This window comes from Rhineura floridana, chromosome 1, assembly GCF_030035675.1.
Source record: "Rhineura floridana isolate rRhiFlo1 chromosome 1, rRhiFlo1.hap2, whole genome shotgun sequence".
Taxonomy (NCBI): domain Eukaryota; kingdom Metazoa; phylum Chordata; class Lepidosauria; order Squamata; family Rhineuridae; genus Rhineura; species Rhineura floridana.
The window spans coordinates 249,325,152-249,351,917 of record NC_084480.1 but is presented as its reverse complement, the minus strand read 5'-3'; the positions used below and the strand labels follow the sequence as shown (position 1 = coordinate 249,351,917).

At 42.2% G+C, this 26,766-nt stretch overlaps 1 protein-coding gene across 2 annotated transcripts in view; it reads left to right on the top strand.

Annotated features, from left to right (window-relative positions):
- CDH2 (cadherin 2) overlaps positions 1–20,899 on the top strand; it is a 232,976-nt gene extending 212,077 nt beyond the window's left edge. For both annotated transcript variants that reach the window (XM_061597668.1, XM_061597658.1), the window contains exons 15-16: positions 15,295–15,459; positions 19,480–20,899. In XM_061597668.1, the coding sequence (XP_061453652.1) occupies positions 15,295–15,459; positions 19,480–19,686 (372 nt within the window). In that variant the 3' untranslated portion in view covers positions 19,687–20,899. The remainder of the gene's footprint in view (positions 1–15,294; positions 15,460–19,479) is intronic.
- Positions 20,900–26,766: the final 5,867 nt, after the last annotated feature.

The window sequence follows — 26,766 nt, the reverse complement described above, 5'->3', positions numbered from 1 at the left end:
AGGATAGGTAAAACTGAGCATGGGGAGAGGGAGGGGCAAGGGGAAGGAGCATACTGGAGGGGGGCAAAGGAAGGGGGAGGGGAGGGCAGCATGCTTATAGAGTTCAATGGTATTTACTTCCGTGCAATCATGCTTAAGATAGATAAAACTGACCATGGAGAGGAGGAAGGGGAGGGGGAGGAGGGGGAAGGGGAGATTGGAAGGGGAGGGGGAGGGAGGGGAAAGGATGGAGGAGAAGGAAGGGTGGGTTTTTGAGTTCAATGAGATTTATTTCTGTGCAATCATGTTTGGAAATGGAAATGGACTGCCTTCAAGTCTACCGGACTTATCGTGACCCTTTGAATAGGGTTTTCATGGTAAATGGTATTCAGATGTGGTTTTACCATTGCCTTCCTCTGAGGCTGAGAGGCAGTGACTGACCCAAAGTCACCCAGTGAGCTTCATGGCTGTGTGGAGATTCGAACCCTGGTCTCCCAAGTTGTAGTCCCAACACAGACCTGGGGGAGGGTCGGGGGGAGGAGGATATTATGTGCGTGGGCACTGGGCAGAAGGGAAACCCCTTTCCTTTCCAAAAGAAAAACTTGTGAACAATATCATTGCTTTTCAGCGTTTCCCCCTCCTTTTTATTCTACAGAAGGCACATGTAGCCTCCCACTAGGGTTGCCAGGTTCAGGGCCTGAGACTGATCCTGCATCTTTAGGAGAAAAGAAAGCCAGCCAAGTGCAGGTGTTCTTGCAACACTGTAATGGGAAAAACCACAAGGTGGAATTCTCCCTTCCCCCTGCACAACTTTTAAAAATATAGAAGACCTCTTGAAGGCTGGGCCTGGCAACCAAGAGGTGTCCTGTAACTTTAAAAGCTGTGCAGGGGGAAGAGAGAATTCCACCTTGTGGTTTTTCCCATTACAATGTTGCAAGAACACCTGCACTTGGCTGGCTTTCTCTTCTCCCAAAGATACAGGATCAGTCTCACACCTTGAACCTGGCAACCCTACCTCCCACCCAAATTTAAAACAAAGCTGTCTCTGGCCACATCCACACCAGGCCTCTATTACACTTTGGACAATTATTATTGATTGATTGATTGATTGTATTTATATACCGCCCCATTGCCAAAGCTCTCTGGGCAGTTTACAACAACTAAAAACAACTAAAATCTCCTGGTGGGACCCACTGTTAGCTATACTCTTCTCTCACATAAATTCCACTGGAGACATCCCCACCGGCTGGCGCACCAGTATAATGGTGCCTATCTTGAAGAAAGGTGACCCCTCGTACCCTTGCAACTACAGGCCCATTAGCCTATTAGACGTGACATCTAAAATGTATGGGCACTTTCTTTTAAACAAATTGCTAGAATGGGACTCCAAACACTCCATCATTCATCAAGAACAGGCAGGATTTAGGATAGGCAGGAGTACAGTTGACCAAGCTTACATTCTCCACCACTTAATAAAAAAGTAATATAGAGTTGGAAAAGGTTCAGAAGAGGGCAACCAGAATGATCAAGGGGATGGAGCAACTCCCTTACGAGGAAAGGTTGCAGCATTTGGGGCTTTTTAGTTTAGAGAAAAGGCGGGTCAGAGGAGACATGATAGAAGTGTATAAAATTATGCATGGCATTGAGAAAGTGGATAGAGAAAAGTTCTTCTCCCTCTCTCATAATACTAGAACTCGTGGACATTCAAAGAAGCTGAATGTTGGAAGATTCAGGACAGACAAAAGGAAGTACTTCTTTACTCAGCGCATAGTTAAACTATGGAATTTGCTCCCACAAGATGCAGTAATGGCCACCAGCTTGGATGGCTTTCAAAGAAGATTAGACAAATTCATGGAGGACAGGCCTATCAATGGCTACTAGCCGTGATGGCTGTGCTGTGCCACCCTAGTCAGAGGCAGCATGCTTCTGAAAACCAGTTGCCGGAAGCCTCAGGAGGGGAGAGTGTTCTTGCACTCGGGTCCTGCTTGCGGGCTTCCCCCAGGCACCTGGTTGGCCACTGTGAGAACAGGATGCTGGACTAGATGGGCCACTGGCCTGATCCAGCAGGCTCTTCTTCTTATGTTCTTATGTTCTTATGTTAAAGTCTACTCTGGGCCCGAGTGGGACCCTTTACGTGGCATTTGTTGACTTTGCCTCCGCTTTCGACTCCATTGATAGAGAACTGCTGTGGCTTCAATTAGGCCAATCCAATATTGATAAAAGATTGTTGTGGCTAATTCAATCCCTCTATCAACCAAATTTTTTGCGTGTCCGATTGGGGAGGAAAGGAATACTCTCTCGTGCAATTCCAGTAGAGAGAGGAGTAAAACAAGGATGTATATTGGCCCCTTTCCTTTTCAACTTTTTTATAAATGACATCATCCTCGAAGTGGCCTCCCCTTCTTCTTTTTCCTCCATTGGTGGGGCCAAGGGAAATATTGTCATTACTATACGCTGACGACTTGGCCCTGTTCTCCCTAAATAAAATAGGCTTTAAAACAATGTTGTCCCGACTGAGAGAATACTGCAAAGCCCAGCGCCTGCACGTTAACCACTCTAAAACTAAAATTATGATTTGTGGAAAACATAAAAAGGTTACATCAAACTGGTCCCTAAATGGGCAACCATTGGAGCAAGTACAGACTTTTAAATATCTTGGTATAAACTTCAGTAATAAGCTCTCGTGGAGATCCCACCTGCAGGCCACCAAATTAATGGATGCCAGAGTGATAGGTCAATTAAGGAGGTTTTTTTATACTCAAGGGGACCAATTGATTAAGCCGATGTTGAAAATCTTCATGGCCAAAGCCTTACTGAAAATTTTATATGGGGCAGAGCTTTGGGGTGGCTCACTTAAACTCGAGGTCCTTCAAAACACTTTTATGAGACAGATTTTGGGGCTACTGCAAGGCACACCGTCTCCCCATTTAAGAGCAGAACTAGGCCTCCCGTCTCTGGCAGCAAACATTGACCTGGCCTCCTTAAGGTTTGGGAGGAAGATCTCCACCTTGGAGGATACTGCCCTCACAAAACTTTGCTGGCAAGAGCAACTCCAGATGGGGGGCTGGGCACAAGGATGCCAGGCAATATTAGAATCCTATAACCTTTCACACAAGAATCTCCTAGGCCTTAACCCATCTGAGCTCCGAAATTGGGTTTTCAATCATGATGCGAACCAAGACAGGGCCACAATAATGGCGGCCCCCTTCTCAGCCTGGTTCCCCCTTATTAAACCTAATCACGCTATTCCCCCTTACTTCGATATCCTGACAAGTGCTTCATTATGCAGAGCCTTCACAGAATTGAGATTCCAAACACTGCCCACAGCTTATCTTGAAGGCAGGTACCGGGGAATCCCAAAAGCAAAGCGCCTTTGTGTTTATGGCTGCAAGGTCCCCGAAGACCTAATACACTATATGCTTACTTGCCCCTTGTACAGGAACCCTAGAAACAAATTTCTAGCACCTCTGACCAACCTCAGAGGCGGGACACCCAGGGGCAACCTACTGGCGGAATTCCTGGCCAATAAACACAGCCGGGTCACAATTGTGGTGGCCAATTTCACTTTAGCGGCAAAAAAGTTAAGAGCAAACTATGTAAAAGCCCAATGACATGACTGCAGGTTTAAAACCACATATTTTTAACTGTTTTAACAGTTTACTGTATATTGTGCAATGGCCTATGGCTAAAAGCAGATAAAGTTTTCTACCAATATACAAATGTAAAAACACATCTTTTAAAAACAATTTAAAACAATTTATTATGGTTTCTCTCAAAGAACCCTGGGAAGTGTAGTTAGTGACGGGTAATGAGAGTTGCTAGGAGACACCCTGTTCCTCTCACAGACCTTCAATTAGAGTGGCTGACCGTTAAACCATTCTCTCAGGGGAATAGGAGTCTCCTCTCAGCACCCTTCACAAACTTCACTTCCCAGGATTCTTTGAGGGAAGCCATGATCGTCTCAAGTGAAATCAAGTCTGGTGTGGGTGTGGCCCCCTGATTATCCAAGCTCAGCAGCTGTGAGGCTTTTAGAACACTGACAGTTGGTTCTTACTGAGCATGCTTCGCATTATCATTGGCTTCAAGCCAAAATTTCTTAAATTAATTAAAAATCAGCCAGGCATTTTTTTAACTTTTAATCTGCAAAAGATGAAGGTCAGAGTATGGGGCAAGGTCAGTATTAGGATTACAGGTACTCTGTGAACATGGCTGAATTTCAACAGATTATGAGAACTCAGAGAAAAAAGTCCAAAAGGGCTCTGGGTTTCTCTCTCTCTTTTTAGACTTTGAACTCTCTATTCTCTCTGACTGTTTTGTGTATCGCCATGAAAATTGAGAGGGTTGTTAAGCAAGCATTTCTGAGTTCAGGACTGTAAGTTTGGTAAGGTTTTATTTTGAAATGAGTTTATGGGAAGCATCAGAATGGCATGGGGGGATATTTTCAATTTAACATTGCGGAATGTGAAAAATCCACTCTGGCTATAGTATACAGCCACTCTCGTGGCTGTATAATACTCTGTTCTCTTCTGACTACCATCATCTTCCTTTTCAGCCAAGATTCCTTTCCTCATACGAAAGGATTACATTTTTCCTTTATTTGGGGATTTAATTAATCTTTTGTAATTAGTTGGGTTTTTTTGCGGAATTGAGTAGAAGCTCTTGTTTTATTTGAGTTTTATCTCTATACGTGTGGTGCAGCAGTTACTTTCAAGAAGTACCAATAGTCTGGGAAGAAAGGTCCATCCACCAAAAGACACAGCCTACGCCATCTGTCTTGGCAAGAGGCATAATGCTGAAAGATGCCTGATCTGCCAGTGTTTCACACAAAAGGCCCACAGATACCATTGTGGAAGATACAGGCTTCCCTCTTGAAGAAAAGTCCTTGCTGCTGATGAGAAGCCAAGGTCAATACATGAAAGCATAAAGGAAGGTGGAAGGCATTCAATGGCGTGCAGAAAAAAAAAGGGTGTGAACCCTGAATGCCTAAGGAGGGAGTTTCAATGTATTTATTGTATAAATTCTTTGAAGAAATAGTTTATAGTATAAAATGCCCAACGCGTTTCAGCCCATCAAGCGCTTCCATCAGGGGATATAGTTGCTAAAAACTCTATATGCACCTCTAGAGAATTTACTTGATTGCTGCAGTATTGTACTTTCGCACCTCCGGTGCATATAGAGTTTTTAGCAACTATATCCCCTGATGAAAGCCCTTGATGGGCTGAAACGCGTTGGGCATTTTATACTATAAACTATTTCTTCAAAGAATTTATACAATAAATACATTGAAACTCCCTCCTTAGGCATTCAGGGTTCACACCCTTTTTTTTTTTCTGCAATACATGAAAGCATCACAGAGCATCAGTAACGTTACAAACTTTGGGGGAGTCCATTTGGCATTTGCGTTGCCAAAAGAACCAACAAAGAACCTAAAAGCTAAAGGAAGAAGATTCAACAGGGTAGGCAGTGCATAAGCAGCACCGATCAACATTCAACACATGGAATGACTCAGATCCTTTTGTTACTGCTACTAGGAAGAAGGTATTATTCTCTACAGTTGGCTGTCTACTTCTAAGAGCTCTAGCACAGACTTTGTGTCCCTCCTCTGCAGTTTATATTAGGGTGCAAAACTCAAATCTCAGACTCCTTCCTCAGGGTGTGCAAGCAAGGCTCTCAGTGCACAATTCATCATCTCACAGAGACAAAAGAGGCCGACTATGCTTACTCCTCAGAAGTACAATACAGAGTGAAGTCTGTTTTCCACTTGGACAGTTGATCTCAGGATAATCAGAGTCATCATTGCAGCACCCCCTTCCATTCTAAACATTCTGCAAAGTACACCAAGATGGTTTCATTATTTTGAGCCCTGGAATATACAACATATCTCCTTGAGAGCCCAGTGAGAAAGAGTCTTTCAGACATCCTCCCTAGGAGCCCTATCCATACCACAAACCATTTTAGAGTTCACACTTCTCTCTTTTCTGTGGATCTAAAGCAAACACTGACACTGTCTAGACCAGTGGTAGGTAATTAGGGGCCCTCCATCATTCTGGACTCCCATCATCCCCGGCCATTTACCATGCTGGCTGGAGCTGATGGGAGTTGCAGTCTATAAAATCTGGAAGGTACAAGGTTGCCCATCCATGGTCTAGATCACCATGCAAGCTGCTCACTCAGAAGGCCCCCTTCTTGAAAAATCAACTACCACAGTTTCAGTCCAAAAGGATCTGAACCTTTCTCAGAACCTTCATCAAACAACATGGTAGAAGGATCCCAATGTGTGTTGGGATCCTCACTGAACAATACCAAACTTGATTTCAGCCAGTCAGGTATGAACTCACCTGACAGTGCTTAAGCCAATTAATGGCTGCCTACTCTACCTTAATAGCATCATATATCACATTTTATATGCATCTTCTTCCACTCTTTTTTTTAATGTTTTCAGCATCCTGGAAAATACACCTCCTCAATTGCTCTTTGTTACCCACAAAGAATTTTGGTCTCACACAGAATGCTAGGCAAGCGCCATCAGTTTGCTATAATTTGTTCCCTTTTGCCCCTCAGGCCCTGCACATAGTTTTTACAATCGGTGCCTCTAATTGGGACTGGATGCCCACTGCTGGAATTCTACGGCAGCTAGATTCCCTAGAATGGCATATATTGATCAGTAGACAGAACCTCAGCCCTGTACAAAATGACCTAACTATTGTGAAAGCTAACATTGCTTATCATTTCCTAATTACTAGAAAACTTACTGTCTTCTATGGGTAGAAACACACTTACTGTTCTGCTGGTTCCAGTGCATCTCCACCTCTCTCTTCTGAAAACAGGAGCACACAACACTATCAAACCCCACCCCTTTTTACTGTAAAACCTTGTGGGAGCAGCATGAGTGCGCTTTTTTGTTGTTTAATTCAGCTCCAGAAAGATTTCACAACTGATTGGCAGATCATCCCATTCCCCCTGCAAGTGTGGCTAATGGAAACACTTTGTTCTGGTGACTAGTGTGTTTACAGCCTACGTCACTTGACCACTAAACTGCCCCTTAAAGATTGGCATTCAGTAGCCTACACTGGGGGAAAGCTATCACTATCTCTTCTGCATCTGGCAGTGACTCAGGACTCCTCCTTGTCTCATTCTCTGGGGGGGAGGGAGTGTTGGCATGAAGAGGAGCTTCATTGTGGACTCATCTATGAGCCTTTGGGCTTATTATGTTACCTTTGTGGTGTGGAATGAAGCCTGGCTGCAGCAACTCTCACACTGAAAGCTCATGTCAAAAAGGGCATTAATGCTACTGTGAAAATTGCCCACTTCTTGAATTGGATATGTTGGTTGAGTTCAAACATAACATTGAACTACTGCTTAGAAGTATAAGAATGAGCCTCAGTAAGCCTATGGGTTGTATGCTGTCCCATTGCCTTTTCCCCTTGGCATGTGAGGAGATTGTAAGCTTCTGTTTAAAAGTAACCACAATTTAGCATGTCATCCAAACTGTGGTTTATCTTAATTATGGTTAAGAACATAAGAAGAGCCTGCTGGATCAGGCCAGTGGCCCATCTAGTCCAGCATCCTGTTCTCACAGTGGCCAAGCAGGTGCCTGGGGGAAGCCCGCAAGCAGGACCCAAGTGCAAGAACACTCTCCTAGCCTGAGGCTTCCGGCAACTGGTTTTCAGAAGCATGCTGCCTCTGACTAGGGTGGCAGAGCACAGCCATCATGGCTAGTAGCCATTGATAGCCCTGTCCTCCATGAATTTGTCTATTCTTCTTTTAAAGCCATCCAAGCTGGTGGCCATTACTGCGTCTTGTGGGAGCAAATTCCATAGTTTAACTATGCGCTGAGTAAAGAAGTACTTCCTTTTGTCTGTCCTGAATCTTCCAACATTCAGCTTCTTTGAATGTCCACGAGTTCTAGTATTATGAGAGAGGGAGAAGAACTTTTCTCTATCCACTTTCTCAGTGCCATGCATAATTTTATACACTTTTATCATGTCTCCTCTGACCCGCCTTTTCTCTAAACTAAAAAGCCCCAAATGCTGCAACCTTTCCTCATAAGGGAGTCGCTCCATCCCTTTGATCATTCTGGTTGCCCTCTTCTGAACCTTTTCCAACTCTATCGTATCCTTTTTGAGATGAGGCGACCAGAACTGTACACAGTATTCCAAATGCGGCCGCACCATAGATTTATACAACGGCATTATGATATCGGCTGTTTTATTTTCAATACCTTTCGTAATTATCTCTAGCATGGAATTTGCCTTTCTCACAGCTGCCACACACTGGGTTGACATTTTCATCGTGCTGTCCACTACAACCCCGAGGTCTCTCTCCTGGTCGGTTTTCAGACTCCATAAGCGTATATGTGAAATAAGATTTTTGCTCCAATATACATAATTTTACACTTGTTAATATTGAATTGCATTTGCCATTTTTCTGCCCATTCACTCAGTTTGGAGAGGTCTTTTTGGAGTTCTTCGCAATCCCTTTTTGTTTTAACAACCCTGAACAATTTAGTATCGTCAGCAAACTTGCCCACTTCACTGCTCACTCCTAACTCTAGGTCATTAATGAACAAGTTGAAAAGTACAGGTCCCAATACTGATCCTTGAGGGACTCCACTTTCTCCATTGGGAGAACTGTCCATTTATTCCTACTCTCTGCTTTCTGCTTCTTAACCAATTCCTTATCCACAAGAGGACCTCTCCTCTTATTCTATGACTGTTAAGCTTCCTTGTCAAACGCTTTTTGAAAGTCTAAGTACACTTTGTCCACTGGATCACCTCTATCTATATGCTTGTTGACACTCTCAAAGAATTCTAATAGGTTACTGAGACAGGACTTTCCCTTGCAGAAGCCATGCTCCTCAAATTCTTTTTTTAAGTAAAGGTAAAGGTGTCCCCGCACTTAGTGCGAGTCATTTCCGACTCTTAGGGTGACATCTTGCGACGTTTACTAGGCAGACTGTATATATGGGGTAGGATTGCCAGTTCCTTCCCCGGCCTTTCTTTACCCCCCCCCCCAGCATATGCCGGGTACTCATTTTACTGACCACGGATGGATGGAAGGCAGAGTGGACCTCGACCCCTTTTACCGGAGATTCGACTTCCTCCTTCCGTTGGAATTGAACTCCAGCTGTGAGCAGAGCTTTGGCTGCATTACCGCCACTTACCACTCTGCACCACGCCCTTTTAATATCACTCTGAACTGGTGGCTGTGCCGTGTTTCGGTCCTCCTCACATCCACAGGATTGCTGGTAGTTCTACCAGCCAACTCTCGGATCTCCAGTTGCTGCTCTTTAATGCCAGATCGGTAAATAATAAAACCTCCCTCATCTATGATTTAATCGTGGATGAGGCGGCCGATCTGGCATGCATTACCGAAACCTGGGTGAGCGATCTGGGAGGTATTAATCTCTCCCAGTTGTGCCCACCTGGGTATTCGGTTCAGCATCTGGGTAGATCCGAGAGTCGGGGAGGGGGAATCGCTGTGGTCTATAGAAGTTCCATCTCTCTTGTTAGGCACCCCATCCAAGTGGCTAATGGCCTGGAGTGTCTGCACATTACGTTGGGCCAGCGAGACAGACTGGGAATACTGTTGGTGTACCGTCCACCCTGCTGCCCAACAGCTTCCCTAACTGAGCTGACAAAGGTGGTCTCGGACTTGGTGTTGCGATCTCCCAAACTTTTGGTATTGGGGGATCTCAACATTCATGCCGAGGCCGCCTCTGGAGCAGCTCAGGACTTCATGACCTCCATGACAGCCATGGGGCTGTCTCAATTTGTTACTGGCCCAACGCATGTGTCAGGACATACTCTAGACTTGATTTTTGCCACTGGAATGGGGGAAGGTGATCTGGGAGTGAGGAATCTTACATCTATTCCTTTGTCATGGACAGAGCATCGCCTCTTGAGATTTAGACTCACATCGTCTTCTCCCCTCTGCAAGGGTAGAGGACCAATTAAGATGGTCCGTCCCCAGAGACTAATGAATCCTGAAGGATTTCAGAGGGCTCTGGGGGATTTTCCGGCTGATAAAACTGACAATCCTGTCGAAACCCTGGTCACTCTGTGGAATACGGAAATGACCCGGGCAGTTGACACAATCGCCCCAGTGCGCCCTCTCCATTGCAGAGCTCAATTGGCCCCTTGGTTTACCGAGGAGCTAAGAGTGATGAAGCAAGAAAGGAGACGGTTGGAGGGTAAATGGAGACGAACTCCCGACGGCTGTAATTATGCACTTGTGAAGGCCTCCACGAAACGCTATGTGAAGGCGGTGAGGATGGCGAAGAAGCAATACTTCGCTACCTCCATTCAGTCATCTTGTAACCGCCCAGCGGAACTTTATAAGGTTGTCCGGAGACTTTTACACTCTGGTTCTCCGGACGCAATATTACCATCAATGGCCCGCTGTAATGAGTTTGCGAGGCACTTCCAAGACAAGATCATAAACATCCGTCGGGACCTTGACTCCAATATTGTAACAGTTGAATCTAATGAGGTGTCCAGAACACAGTCTTGTCCTGTTTTATTGGATGAGTTTCAGTTGGTACAGCTCGAGGATGTGGACAAGGTGCTTGGACAGATACGGGCGACTACTTCCGCTCTGGACCCTTGCCCCTCGTGGCTAATAAAAGCTAGCAGAAATGGAACGGCCGGCTGGGCCAAGGAGGTGATTAATGCCTCGTTACGAGAGGGAGTGGTCCCACCTTGCCTGAAACAGGCGGTAGTGCGACCGCTCCTAAAAAAGCCCTCCTTGGACCCTGATAACTTTAACAACTATAGGCCGGTAGCAAATGTTCCATTTCTGGGCAAGGTTCTAGAGCGCGTGGTTGCTCACCAACTCCAGGCCCTCTTGGATGAAACTGATTATCTGGATCCATTTCAATCCGGCTTTCGGCCGGGGTTTGGTACAGAAACAGCTTTGGTCGCCCTGTATGATGACCTCTGTCGGGAGAAAGACAGAGGGAGTGTAACTCTGTTGGTTCTCCTTGATCTCTCGGTGGCTTTTGATACCATCGACCATGGTATCCTTCTGGGGCGACTCGCGGATTTAGGAGTTGGAGGCACTGCTTGGCGGTGGCTGTGCTCCTATCTTGGGAATCGTCTCCAGAAGGTGATGCTTGGGGAACACTACTCGAGTCTCTGGGTGCTCCAGTATGGGGTCCCGCAGGGCTCAGTTCTGTCCCCCATGCTTTTTAATATCTATATGAAGCCGCTGGGTGAGGTCATCAGGAGTTATGGAGTGCGTTTCCAGCAATATGCTGATGATACGCAGCTCTATTTCTCCTTTTCATCTTCTTCAGGTGAGGCTGTTGCTGTACTGAACCGCTGCCTGGCCGCGATAATGGACTGGATGAGAGCAAAAAAACTGAAACTCAATCCTGACAAGACTGAGATGCTGCTAGTTGGGGGGCCCTCTGCTCAGATGGTTGATGTCAGACCTGCCCTAGATGGGGTTACACTCCCCCTAAAGGAACAGGTCCGTAGTTTGGGGATCTTATTAGATCCGCTTCTGTCACTTGAGGCCCAGGTAGCCTCGGTGGCACGAAATGCGTTCTACCAGCTTCGGCTGGTAGCCCAACTACGACCCTATCTGGACAGGGAGAACCTAGCCTCAGTTATTCACGCTCTGGTAACCTCTAGATTGGATTACTGTAATGCTCTCTACGTAGGGTTACCTTTGAAAACGATTTGGAAACTTCAGCTAGTGCAGAATGCTGCGGCCAGAGTTCTTACTGGGACGAAGAAATTCGACCACATAACACCTATTCTGGCCCACTGCACTGGCTTCCAATATGTTTCTGGGCCAGATTCAAAGTGTTGGTCCTTACCTATAAAGCCCTTAACGGCACTGGACCGCAATATCTGATGGAACGCCTCTCCCGCTATGTTCCTACCCGTTCACTCCGCTCGACGTCTAAGGCCCTTCTCCGGGTCCCAACCCATACAGAGTCCTGGAGAACAGTAACAAGATCTAGGGCCTTTTCGGTGGTGGCCCCCGAATTGTGGAATGCCCTCCCAGATGAGATACGCCTGGCGCCTTCTCTGTCATCTTTCCGGCGCCAGGTAAAAACCCACCTCTTCACCCAGGCATTTTAAAGTATTTTAAGCTTTTAATCTTATTTTTTTTTAGTTTTCTTTTACTTTGTTTATATAATGTTTATATTGTCTGCGCAATACACACTTGCTGTATTTTAAATATTGTGGTTTTATCATGTTGTACACCGCCCTGGGAGCTGCTAGCTATAGGGCGGTTTAGAAATGCAACTAAATAAATAAATAAAATAATAAAAGGTACGTCTTTACTGGCACCGAAAAGATGTCAATGACGGTGTCAGGTGGACCTCAGTGGGGAGCATATTTCACAGATAGGGAGCCACAACTGAAAAGGCCCTTTCCTTTGTCACCACTCTCTGAGCTTCCATAAAGGGGGGACCCGGAGAAGGGCCTCAGGAAGATCTAAGGGTCCAGATAAGTTCATATCGGGAGAGGCCTTCCAAAATATATTGGGGTCCTGAGCTGTAAAGAGCTTTATAGGTCAAAACCAGCACTTTGAATTTGGCTCAGAAGCATATAGGCAGCCAGTACAATTGGAACAGGATAGGTGTTATATGCTCCATTTGCCTTGAACCTGTCAACAATCGGATAGCTGCATTCTGCACTAATTGAAGCTTCTGAGCCATTTTCAAAGGCAGCCTCACACATTGCAGTAATCCAACCTTGTGGTTACCAAAGCGTAGATTACTGTAGCCAGGTTATCCTGTCCAGATAGGGTTGCAGTAGGGCCACCAGCCTAAGCTGGCACTCCATGCCACTGAGGCCCCCTGTGTCTCAAGCAACAGCAGTAGATCCAGGAGAACCCCCAAATTATGAACCCACTCCTTCAGAGGGAGTGTGACCCCATCTAGAGCAGACCACACATCACTCAGCTAGTCAGAGGAACCATCCACCAACAGTATCTTGGTCTTGTCTAGATTAAGCTTCAATTTATTGGCCCTCATCCAGTCCATTATTGCAACAAAGCACTGATTCAGCACATCCATTGCCTCACCTGCAGAAGATGAAAAGGAGAAATAGAGCTGTGTGTCATTGATGACAACGCACTCAAAAACTCTGTATGACCCCATTCACCGGTTTCATGTAAATATTAAACAACATGGAGGACAGAACTAATTCCTACAGGACCCCGTATTGGAGAACCCATGGAGCTGAGCAGTGCTCCCCAAGAACCATCTTCTGAAGCTAGTCATCCAAGTAAGAATGGAGCCACAGCAATGCGGTGCCCCCAGTGCCCAACTCAGACAGTCGCTCCAGAGGGATACCATGATTGATGGTATTGAAAGCCACTGAAAGATCAAGGAGGATCAACAGAGTCGCATTTCCCTGTCTCTCTCCCGACACAGGTCATTGTACAGGCAACCAAGGCAGTTTCTGTACCAAACACAGGCCTAAATCCTGATAGAAATGGATCTAGAAAATCTGTCTCCTCCAAGAGTACATGAATCTGGTTGGCAACCACCCTCTCAAGAACCTTGCCCAGAAAGGGGGCATTTGTTATTGGTCTAAAATTATTAGGATCTTCTGGGTCCAGGAAAGAATTCTTCTGGAGTGGTCTTCACCGTCTCCTTCAGGCAACCTAGAACAGATTTTACCTCAGTAGCCATCTCATATCCTTAGTTAATACATTGGAAAACTTTTCACATCATATTGACTACATTGTCTCATTTGCCACAGTGATCCATTGGGGTGGGGGGGACCTGCTGAATGAGACAAAACACAATAACATAATGTTCCACCAAGTACTCTTATGCCCAATGGTTAGGTCTGTCATGCCTTTTCTCTTCTGAGAACCAAGAAGAATGTGGCAATTGTTAAATATCTTCTTTGCTTCCCTAGATCCGGAGGGGGGGGAATAAAGACAGCTGTGTCATTATCCTCTTTTTATGTGTGATCTTCAATGATGCCAGTTAATCAATTACATTTATATATAGATAATGCCAAATAGTATTTTTCCTGATCCTTACACTGGGTTGACACATAGGAAAGTAACTACATTAGATCTAGAGTATCTCCTAAATATAGTCCCAGATATTTATTTAATGCCACAGTATTTATCTGCTATATACAGAGTACCAAGCATTTCAGGAGCATTTGTTTATTTACTTACTTACTTACTTACTTATTTATTTTATATCCTACCATTCCTCCTGAACACATTAAAACAAAACACATCTTTAAAAACATATTAAAACAAAATTTCTTTAAAAATCTTTTAAAAACAACTTTGAAAACAAATTAAAAAGCAATTCCAGCACATTTTAGTTAAATGGTGGTTGAGCATCAAATGGGCATTCCTGACTGAAGGTTATTTGTGGTTACATGGAATGTCACTTGGTCTGGTGTTGACAAAAAGCTATCTTGATAGTTCCTTTGACTCCTAAGTCAGCAGATGACTTGGTATAGCTATTAATTGACTGTATGACCTTGCATTGCATGTGATACATCACATAATTAAATGCTTTCCCAAATAAAAAAACTTGTTGTATTAGAACTTAAATCATCCCTAACTATTAGCTATGTTGATTGGGGCTGATGGGAACTGTAGTCCCACAATATCTCCCTATCCATATATATCCACAAACATTCAAGTCATTTTCAAATTTTCACCCCTGCAAACACAGGATTTCCCCATTCTTCAAAGATATTATCCTACACAGTTCTGGCCTTGCTTGTGTTTCAGAATACAGTAGGGCCCTACTCATACGGCGGGTTACGTTCCAGACCCCCCCCCCGAAAAGCGAAACCCGCCGAAAAGTGGAACTCCATCAATAAAACGGTGCCCAACGCCCAAAAAATGCCATAAAAGCAGAACAAGCGCCATATGAGTGGAGCCTTATTCTAATTGAAAGCCGTTGTATTATCAGAATGCCAAAAAGCGGGCCACCAAAAAGCAGGGCCCTACTGTAAATACATCTGGCATTTTATTGGTGTTACAAAGGAGTCAATATTGACAACTTTCTGTACATAGTAAATCAGTATTTTACTAGGCAAATTGTTTAGCCACAGATGAATGCTACTTCTGAATCTCTTGTGCAGTAGAAAATGGATGAGGTGTACCACAAAGCAACCAACTGGAATGACATTTTAAATAGATATGGGGACACTATGGAGGCAGTAAACATTGCATTTCTTTCTAAATGGGATGCATTTTTGATTAAGATAAATTAAGGAAACATGCTGAATTGGTTTTATAATTCTCGATATAGGCATTTTTTTCTCTTGTTAAAATCTCAAAACATTTGATTGTGTGTTACTTGCACAGGACTATGACTTAAGTCAGCTACAGCAACCTGACACTATAGAACCAGATGCCATCAAACCTGTTGGAATAAGACGACTTGATGAAAGACCTATCCATGCAGAACCTCAATATCCAGTCAGATCAGCAGCTCCTCATCCTGGGGACATTGGAGACTTTATTAATGAGGTAAAATGGAAGGAGGAGGAAGAGGAGGAGAAACAGAGGTTCATTATAGCAGCTCTTAGGCACCATGTGTACAGATAATGAATATCTTTTACGTGCAAATAATAATAATTTTTTTAAAAGTTGCTTATACAATTACTATTATCTGGGATGATAGACATAAATATGGCTTTTTAAGCTCAGGAAAATTTAATTAAATCATTCAAACTGAAAAGGGGAAATGCATCAATTAACTTTTGTGTGTTGATATTAATTACATTCATAAAATGTTATCAGTCTTAACCACAATATCGCCAAGAGGGATTATTCACTGGGTTCCACATAATAAATAGACTAACAAAGTGATAGTTTAGCCTAAATTCATGTATTAATTCTAATTCTTAACAGAAATTCATTTTTATTTTCCTCACACATCACCCTTTGAATCCCTCAAAGAGTGAAAATTCAATACCTCGATAAAGACCAAAAGAGTTCCATCAAATAAGATTTAGTGGGAGGACAGCAAAATTAATGTTATATAATATAAATACTTTAAATACTTGTCATGCTGTAGAGCTTTAAATACCTTTGTGCATTAAACCACACCCAAGATACGTGTCTATATAGGCAATCCTATGTAAGATTACTAGTGTTTCTTTTGCTTTTTATGTTACTTTTACCATTGACCAAATTTTATGATGTGTGTAAATGCCTGAAATGGAAATGGACCGCCTTCAAGTTGATTCCGACTTATGGCGACCCTATGAATAGGGTTTTCATGGTAAGCTGTATTCAGAGAGGGTTGACCATTGCCTTCCTCTGAGGCTGAGAGGCAGTGACTGGCCCAAGGTCACCCAGTGAGCTTCAGGGCTGTGTGGGGATTCGAACCCTGGTCTCCCAGGTCGTAGTCCAACACTGTAACCACTACACCACACAGGCTCTCTAGTGTAAATGCCTACTTTAATAAAGTTTAAAGAGCCAGGCTTTGATCTGTTCTTTGTGCACCGCACTTTGGAAACTAGAATAATATTGAACAGAAAAAGTAATATGAATATAAATTAAAACATAAAAATGTGAGGGGGTCATGGATAGGGCTCTGCATTTCTCAGTTATTTAATATGTGAATAAGCAGCATAAAATTGAGTAAGACGTTTAATGCAAATGAAAGCAACTACTATAAGAAAACAACATAAATATGGAGACCAATTTAAGACCAAGATCATATTTACTAAGTATTCCAGTAAATTAGGGCACAGTCCAGCCCATTGCCAAGGCGCCCAGAGGAGTCCTTGGTAGGCTGCAAAAGCTTTCACTAAGCAAAATGACTGGAGTGGGTGGTCAACGTGATACTGTCAGTACCAGAATTTAGTTCCCATGAGCTGTAGGCATATGGCTACTTCCCTCCACTGTACTGCAGGTGTGACAAGCAAACACTTGAGCAGTTATGCCATGCCAGTGAGATTTCCTGGGTCAAGCTCAAGAACACAGGTTTCTCCTGTTCATGGGGCCAGCCCGGCTTCTGCTCATGGCAGGGCAGGGATAAACTTTTCAGGGGACGGGAAATCACATCACTGGAGTGCTACTGACATGATCAAGTGTTTTGACTTTCCTTGCCATATCCCAGAGGTTTTTACGAGACTACGATGGAGTTGTCTCCTCTGTCCCTGCTTTACCTACTCGCAGCTTCTACTTACGTATGTTAACTCATCTTGGCCTGCCTTTTCTCACCAGTGTTTTTAAATTTTAAAAAATGGCATCAAGATTACTGCCTGCCAAGCAGTGGAACCTGAGTTGTTGCAAACAGAGCTAGGGGGACCGTAGCTCGGGGGTAGAGTACACGGTTTGTCTGTAGAAAATCCCAGGTTCAATCCCTGGTATCGCCATTTAAAATGGACCAGGCAGCAGGTGATGTGAAAGGCCTCTGATACTCTGGACAGTAGCTATCAGAGTAGACAATTCTGCACAGATGGAATTAAATAGAGAGCAAATGTGCTACATACAGATGCTTTAAGAGCAAAAAGCTGAAAGTGATTCAACACAGTTCAACTAGATTGGTTGGATTTAGATGCATGCTCTCTACCTGCCAAACTACAACTGGGAAATCAAATCACTGTACCTGTGAGGTATAAGACAGGAGCCTGCATCACTCATAGCAACTGCAGTAGATAAGTCAAATCAAGTCTGTTGTTCTTCCCTTCTAAATTATAAGTCCACATTTAGGGATGAAATGAAAAGCCTTTATGCTGTGTGTTGAAGATAGTTATGGTTACAACAAAGTAAAAGAGCTTATTGTTCATATAATTCTCCTCTAAGAGTTGTTTTTATATTATGGATCACATTTTATGAAAAATTCAGCTGTCCTTTTTCAGTGCTCCAGTGTTAAATTTGGGTACCAGACTAGTACATGCACAAATGCTTGTTTTGTAGTAAATGCAAATTTGAGGCAACTTTAGCCATGGTGTTGAGTCTCTGTAAAACTGCCTTTCAGAGCCTTTTCTCCACTAAACAATTTGCACATTAAGTGCAGCCTCTGGAACATTTGATTTTTCATTGCAGTTTTATCCTATAAACTCTATAGCACCAGCAGTTTTATATCATGCCCTGCCAGCAGTGGATGCTAAACTAAGAGAATCTCATTCCCAGCTTGAAAAGACTGAAGAAGATTACTCCATCCACAGTTGCTGTAAATGACAGACACACAGCACACTTGCTACCTTTGGAAAAGATACATTTGTTTGCTGAAGCTTTAAGCTACCATCCCAGTACGCAAGCTAGCCTTGAGAGCTTGAACTCCAGGTCAGCACTGCAGTGCATATTTACAAGGTAGCTATAATGCAGCCTTCCCCAGTTTGGTGCCATCCAGATACATTAGACTACAACTCATATGAGCCCCAGAGAGCAGAGCTATGCTGGTTGAGATTCATGGGAGCTATAGTCAACACATCTGGAGGCCACCAGGTAGGAGAAGGGTTCAGGGAGCTTTCTAGAATTCTTAGCAGGTGGCATCTTGTGTTGGGGGAGAGGCAGAATGTTTTGGTTTTAAAAAAATAAACCAATAGATTTGTGATTTGCTTTCAAAAACAGATGTGCAAGAGTGGTTTGTCTATCTGTTTTGTTTTTTGAGCTTTAGCCAGATGAACTTGCTCTCTTCCTAGCATGTGCCCTGCAAACTGATTTGTCGCTTATTTGAACTTGTTTTAGTTGTCAGAAAAAATCAGGAACAGAAGATAGACAAAAACTATAATTTGTTTGGACAATGAGGGCTGTCTAGCTCTGTGTTAAACAACTGAAACGAATGAAATTAGAATAATTAATATTCTTGTACTCAAATATAGAACTAACATAGCATTTATTTGCCATGGCCTTTGATTTAAACTCATGAAAAGTGGATGCCTAATCCTACCTGTAGAGATGAAGATTGTCTTCTGTTACTATTGCATTTTCTTTGCATAAATAGAAATGATTACAGGAGGGGGAGGCAGGCAGATGACTGTAGCCCTTCCTACGCTTCAAGGAGCCCTAGGTCTGCTACTGGCCCAGCCTTCTTTCCCATGAGTTCATCTTCACACATCTGCTGCTAGTGCAACAGCAACAGCTTGTCAGTTTTTTGTTCATGTGCATGTCCTTGGATGTAGCAGTTGATCAGCTTTGTTTGAGTGATGGTTAGATTGTTTGATGGACTCTTTCATTTAGTGAGTGACCATGGCTGTTTTGCATGCTGAGCTTGTAATATTTAATTGGACTTGATCTCTAGATTCAGGCTGTGTGAATCAGCATAATTTGAGAGCTGTGAGCGCTGTGCTTGTATTACTGATAAAGGCTGGCATATTTGTGGCTGTGTTTACGCACCAAAAGCAAAAAGCTAATGCATTGTATGGTGTCAGTTATCCCTAGTATTCCCTGCTGTATTTGCTTCTCTCCTTCATTCAGAGAAATAGTATTCCAAAGAGGTTTTTCTCTGTGTTTCCCCAAATGCATTTGCTGTTGTAGAAGTGATATAGAACTCCTTTACCTTCATTTATCTCTTCCTGTCTTTTGTTACAGGGACTTAAAGCAGCAGACAATGATCCTACAGCTCCTCCTTATGACTCCCTTCTAGTCTTTGATTATGAGGGGAGTGGTTCTACCGCTGGATCATTGAGCTCCCTCAACTCTTCAAGTAGTGGGGGTGAGCAAGACTATGACTACCTAAATGACTGGGGCCCACGTTTCAAGAAACTTGCTGATATGTATGGAGGAGGCGATGACTGAAAGCCAAGGTGGTCAATGTTGCGTTTGGACAAGTACAAACCTTTCCACTGGTATTCCCAACAAGTATACAGAAGCTAGGCTTTAACTTTGTAGTCTACTAGCACAAGTGCTTGCTGAAGGCTTTGGCATAGGCTGCAAACCTATTTGGGCTCACTGGGAATATCAGTCATCCAATGCTGTTTGGAAAAAAGGAAAACAAACAATTGAGCTCAGTTACACTTGAATTTTACAGTACAGAAGCACTGGGATTTTATGTGCCTTTTTGTACCTTTTTCAGATTGGAATTAGTTTTATGTTTAAGGCTTTAAATGGTACTGATTTATGAAAAGATGAGACAAACTACATTGGGATGGGGAGAAAGTTCAATCACCAATCTGCTTCAACATGCTTTTGTTACATTGCATTGCTTTTATTAAAATAATGAAATTGGAAAAAGAAAAAAAACTCATGGGGAAATTTTGTTATTGTGGGAGGGGGTGGGGAAGCAGGCCATGAAATGAAAAAAATGTACAATACTTCTAGTTTTAGATGTTAGGGTTTTTCACTAAAATTCTAAAACTTATGCAGCTGGTTGCAAATAAAGGGAGTTTTCATATCACCAGTTTGTAGCAGAATTGATTTTCTTTTCTTATGATAGAATGTTAGACACATTTTGGTCTTAATCCATATACACATTTTTTTAAGCATTTTACAATACTTTTTTTCCCACTTCACTGTAAAAAATGGTATGTGTACATAATGTTTTATTGGCATTGTCTATGGAGAAGTGCAGAGACTTCCGAACATGTGTATGTATTATTTGGACTATGGATTCAGGTTTTTGCATGTTTATATCTTTCGTTATGGATAAAGTATTTACAAACAGGTTTCAAACAAGTGACATTGATTCAATTGTTGAGCTGTAGTTAGAGTACTCAAGATTTGTTTTTTTAATTATTTTGTTTTTGTTTTTATTTGTTTGGGGAGGGAAAAAAGTTCTTAGCACAAATGTTTTACATAATTTGTACCAAAAACAAACAAACAAACAAAATGAAGACAGAGAGAAAACTCAAGGGATAGCCTGATATTGATGGCTAAAGTAATTACACAGTATGTTAAAAAGAGCTTTTAAACCAGAGAGTTGTCTGACAACAGCTTTGCCTCTGTATTATGTACCAGAATATAAATGATACACCCCTGACCCCAATGTTCTGAATAAAATGCTAATTTTGGATCTTGTGACTGGCTTGAACTTCTTTCCACTTAAACAGCCTGAATTGAAATGTTAAAAGTCAGGAAACATTAACAGAAAAGTGCTAACATTTCCCTCGAAGAGTAACAAAAAATATTTAAGACTTTCTTACACTTGTGCCCTGTGATTCAGAAATCCTTTGTTGCATTTGGGACACCAATCAGTAGAGATCCCACCCTCACAGGGGCTTCCTTGTTTAACATAGTGAAGGGAGCATCACTATACACAACCTTTTCAAAGTAGAGATGTCCCCTTTGTTGAAGTGAGTAGGGAAGCAAACACAGAGACATGTGCGCATCTGAGAGCAGACAGGGTTCTGAGCTATGGTTATACTTATGTGAAGATTAGGCCACAACTCTTACATAAGCTCCATTAGAAAAAGTGAGAACTATGTATAAAAGCACAGATACATTGCATACTGGGAGCTAAATTCTGGATGTAAAACCTGTTTAGGGACCTCAAAAGAGAATGGATACCATGAAAGGGGGAACTGAACATTTGGGCAGGCTCCATTAGTATCCGGTAGCACAGAATTCTGAAATTCTGTTGGAGAATGCAGCAGACACAATCTGAGAATGGGAAGACATTGAGAAATGAGGATTGGTGTGCCAGTTAGTGGGTAAGCCAGGAATGGGCGAAAGGATCCAACTGGCAGGCTGGATCCTGAGCTTGGCCACTCCCATGGGTCACTTTGACGGGTGGGTGAAGCCGACAACCTCTGTATCACTTGATATTGCCATGTTGTCAGGTGCCCTAAATTCAAAGGAAATAATCAAGAGTGATCCCAATTGTTTCCTTTCTTCCACTGTGGGCACGGCTTGGATTCAAGCTGTGCCTGCAAAGGAAGATTTTTTCCTTTGCAAACTGCTTGAGTTCAAGCCAGAAAATGTTCCTTCAAAGGCATGGTTTCAATGAAGTCACACCTGCAAAGGAACATCCCTGCCTCAATTAGGACTTGCATTTGATGCTGAACTGAAATTCAGCACCAAATGCAAGCCTGGCTTGTAGGATGGATGCCACTTGGGAGCTCCCAAGGGGAGCTGATCCTAGTGTGATTTGTATTTATTTATTTTATTTATTTTGAAATATTTATATAATGCTTAATCATTTGCATTTCTATATGGAGTACAGAAATTTGATGTCAAATTTAAAACATGGTGAATGGTGCCAAATGCAAAACGTGTTTGAAGAGGAACAATGGGGAGCGCAGTCTAACGCTCCTTAGTGTTCCTTGGCAGCCACAGCTTTACCTGCCACATACCTGACAGGATTTGGGGCAGGTGGCCGTAGCTGGGGAAATACAGCTCTGTGAGCCAAATTACAACCCCAAGCTGGCTTAATTTGGCCCGTGGGCTGGACATTTCCCATTCCTCATCTAAGTTGATTTGGAAAATGTTTATGACTTCATTTTAATTTGCTGTTATTGGAGGCTCGTTGTCTCTTCTGCTCTCGTCACTTAAATTACTAGAAACTGTGGCTTTAATAGGACTTAATTTTACTAGTTTTCCTTCAGAATTACAAGGGAAATTGTCTTTTTCTTAATAGGATTCCTTATTTGTTTCCCAGCCCTGTAAATGGATCCATCAAGGTCTTCCTCATTCAGTTTGCATTGCATTCATGACAATTAATCACAAGGTCTACATCGCTGTGAGGTAGCAAAACTTCCATTTTTTCATATATATGTGAGTGAGCGACATACTATATATTTATAATTTCTGATTGGGTCTAAAACCTCAATCTTAAAAATCTGTATTTTGAAGTAAATTGCACTGAGTTCGATAGGATCTATTCAAAGTGAGAATGCTGAATATCACAGTCAAAAGCTGAAAGTATTCTGGGTTTGATTAACAAGGCTGAACATATATACAGTATAAGTGAGATGTGAAGTAGGGTGGAGGCACTGTTTAAAATGAGAGACTGAAAATGGGATTGCACATGGGCAAAAGAAGAGAGCCATGATAGTGGAGGAAGCTGGGTTTTATATGTGCAAATTATACAGGGAGATGTCAAATGTCTGTAAATTGTGTGTGTGTGGTGCATCTGAATTTATGCAGACATGTTTTGTAGTAATGGTTCCTTTTATTTCTGCTTTTCTAAATAGCAACAAACGTGTCTGCTTTGGGTAGAGGAGAGAAAAAGACTGACCATCTATTAAATACCTTGGAAAATGGAAAAGCATTGATCTCATGGACATATTTATTCACATTAAGAATTCCCAGCTTTTATGAACAGAAGGGTGGAGGTTGTACATAATTCACCAAGGGGATATCTGACTGTTCATTAGATTAGAAGATATGGGCAATATAGACAATAGCTTAAGCAGGTGTTAATATGGTAGAGAAATGGATGGTGAATAGCAAGTAAGTAGTCTACCAGGAGTGAAAAATGCTCTGAAACTAGAATAAGATGTTGGTTCTTGAACTTTTATCTAAAATCTTCCACCTCACTAAATTAATTTTGTCAATACCAGTACACTGGGTAGAACAACAATCAAGAGTTCCTTTCGGGGGGGGTCAGATTATTCAACAATAGGTTGCATAATTCATGCATGCATATCACTTGATTTCCCTATGTTATAAGAGATGTGAACGTTCAGTGGTGAAATGTCTGTGATGACCCTTTCACACAGGCTACAGTCATCAAGTGGTAAACGTGCATGTGTGAACCAATTCAAAACAGAGAATAAGAAGATACGTAAACTCATCATTAAACATCACATTGAATTAAATACTCTCATCCTAAGTAGTTAAATTTTGGGGACCAGTAAATCATCACAAACTAAAATGATACATGTTTTAAGAAACATGCAACCAGATAATCTGGTACAAATGTTTAAAATTGGGTTGGCAAGAATATCAGAAGTCTGTAGATGGGAAGTTTCAAGTCGGTCAACATGCTTTTTTAGAAATATTAAAAATACTGCAGGCAGTGATTAGCTTATTGAAGATTTCAGAGCCTTGTGCAAAGTAACGTATTGGTCCTAATATAGGGAATGAAAGTACTGCAGAAAGCTACATACAAATGACTTGATTGCAGCCATACACATTGCTGCCTAAAGTGTTATCATTGCTGTTAAGCACTGATCATCTGAGGAGACACCTGAGCTCTGCACAGTAGCTGTGCTAAATTGTCCAAGGATTCATAAATCTGGTCTATGAAGCTGTGTCAATGTGTTTCCAACTTCCAGTCACATGCTGAGTTCTGCATGAAGATCCTGGTTTGTATTACTTCAAAATTCCCTATTATATCAGAACTAAGGAACTGTTTTAATGTTAGTGGCAGCACCTGCCATTTGGAAACCTACATATCACACAGGCATCATCTCTGTTTTTGGCACCGTCTCTTTTATCTCTTTGGCGCCGACCTTTTCCAACAAGTCTTCAAAGTGGAGATTTTTTATCCAAGTCTGTATCTGCATTGGGCTTGATACTGTTTTTATTTTATTTTTTAACTGTTGATGTTTTTATTGTTAAATTGCTTTGGGATATTTTATGTGCAGTGATTCATAAATAACAATAAACAAGCCAGGAAAATAAGCCTCAATCACATTCTAGCCTATTTTCTTGGTTTGTTAACTGACATAAAGCAGAATTCCCCATTTCAGGTGTAAATGACGAACATTGGCTTAATGCAAGTTAGGAACATGGTGCCAAAGCTAGTGCATGATGGGAAGAGATATGGGGCAAAAGATGAGCATCCAGCCACAGTGCTTGGCCACAGTTTATGAAACTGCTTATGAAACCAAAGTTTCATAAACAATGGCTTATGAAGCCTTGGACTATTGACCAAATGCAGCCTCTTTGAACATGATGTGGGCGCTGTTTCCACTGGTGGCTAGTTCTTGTTAAATGAAGTGGATTTGTGGTGAAGTTTGTCCAAGTTTCTGTTTGTTTCATTGCGGCTTGAGAAGATGTATAAAATACATGAAGATCCTACAGCAACAGTGCTTAGTAAAACACCAGGATTTGTCTCCTACTTAGTGTTTTGTTTGTTTGCAAAATAAACAATAGTCTCAGAATTTCATCAAGAGAAGCAAATGTTTTTGTTCTCATCTTCCAGAAACCAGTGCTCTGATCCGTTTCAGTTTTTCCCCATAAAATGAGGATGAATTATAAAACATCCATTTCTACTGTCAGTTTTCCTAATTCTGTGGAAGTTGGCTTATGGGGTATTTTTAAAGGGGACTTGGTCATCCTGTTTTTGGACTGAGGCATGCAGGGAAAGATGGGGGGCTGAATGCCTCCCCACCTTATTTGACAGTATTCTCTTATCACCTGCATCAAAACTGATGAGATATTATCACTGTAAAGGAGTGTGCCAGATAAATATTGTGAAGGTGGGAGGGTGAACTAATCCATATATGCAGACTCTATGCTAATATGGGCTTAGCTTTGAAGCTAACTGCCTATCATAAAGAGAAGTATTAAAATGTTCCATCTTGAGCTACTCTGTACATAACACACACACACAGAGAGAGAGAGAGACTCAATTTCTTTTTCTTTATCAAGAGCCTGTTTTATAAAGGGTTTGCAGTTCCCTTTAATTTTTTTAATGGAAATATGTTTAATTTAAAGTTGAGATTGCATCAGTTTGGTAGGAGGACAAGTTGCTCTAATTATGAATGAAAGCACTTTAGACAGCTGCTTCAGGTTATTATTTTCATGTTTCAGTTCCAGTACTGCAGTGTTGCATTTTGATTGCAGACATCTGAAATCTATCCTACTCTCATGCAGGAGGCTTGTCTGTTTATAGTCAGGGATCCAAAAGGCTTCCTCTTTGTAGAAAGCAAAAAGCTCCAAAGAATACTACCTCATTTGAGAAATATGTTGCTGGCTTTCTTTATTGGTTGTCAAACCTGTCAGGTGGGAAGGGTAACTGATGAGCAGTCCAGGCAAGTAACAATACTTCCACAAGACTGCTTCCCACCATCTCAATCTGATGTTTTCCTACTAAACTACAGAGTGGAAAATAAGGCAAAGCAAGAAACTTGACAAATCAGGTAATATTCTCCCAGACTGGAAGAATTACTCTTGCTACGTAGGCTAGACAGCAAAGGCTGAAGGTTTGGGGCCTAACTACATGTGATGCTCAGTGCGCAGCTGTCACTGACAGTAGTGGTGTTTGTTTATGTAATATTCAGCATGGGGGGGACCCCAATTTATATCAAATTGGGACTGCATCATGCAAAGAGGGGGGGCTTTTCCTCTCCAATCATGATCTTGATGAAAATCACCTTCTCCCACATTGTATTTCGAGGAAAAGTGATCCCACTAACACAAGTGGAAGCTTATTTTTCCTGTCACTAAATGCAGTGGAATGTCTGCCATAATCACAGCAGAGAAAGGAAGGGTAAGATACACACCCCTGCATGCTGCAGACCTGATAAACAGCAAGGTGGTAGCAAGGGGAACATTAAAGAAGCAAAAACCCTGGTATGATTGGAAGTGACACATTTAATATCAAATGTAGTTAGGCCCTTAGAGACTGCATATTTGTACTTCTTCAGACTACTGCATAAATATATCATAATAAGCTTTAGGAATTGTGTATCACTTTGGGTAGGGTCAGAATACCTCTCACTCCCTGCAGGCACTCAAGCATTTGTACTGCACTAAAGTAGTCATTAAATGCAAGTATGATTTGTGTGTGGTGCCCTGTAATACTTCTCAAATCCAAGTGAGCTGATCAGATAATACTTGTTCATAAATCCATATCCTTTACAGTTTTGCTGTATTAATATTATCGGAAGAAAAGACTTAGTCTCTTTTATTGTATTAAGTACTTGCTTGAAAGCAAACACACTATTTTGATGAAAACACAAAGCTGCCTGATACCAAGTCAGACCAGCA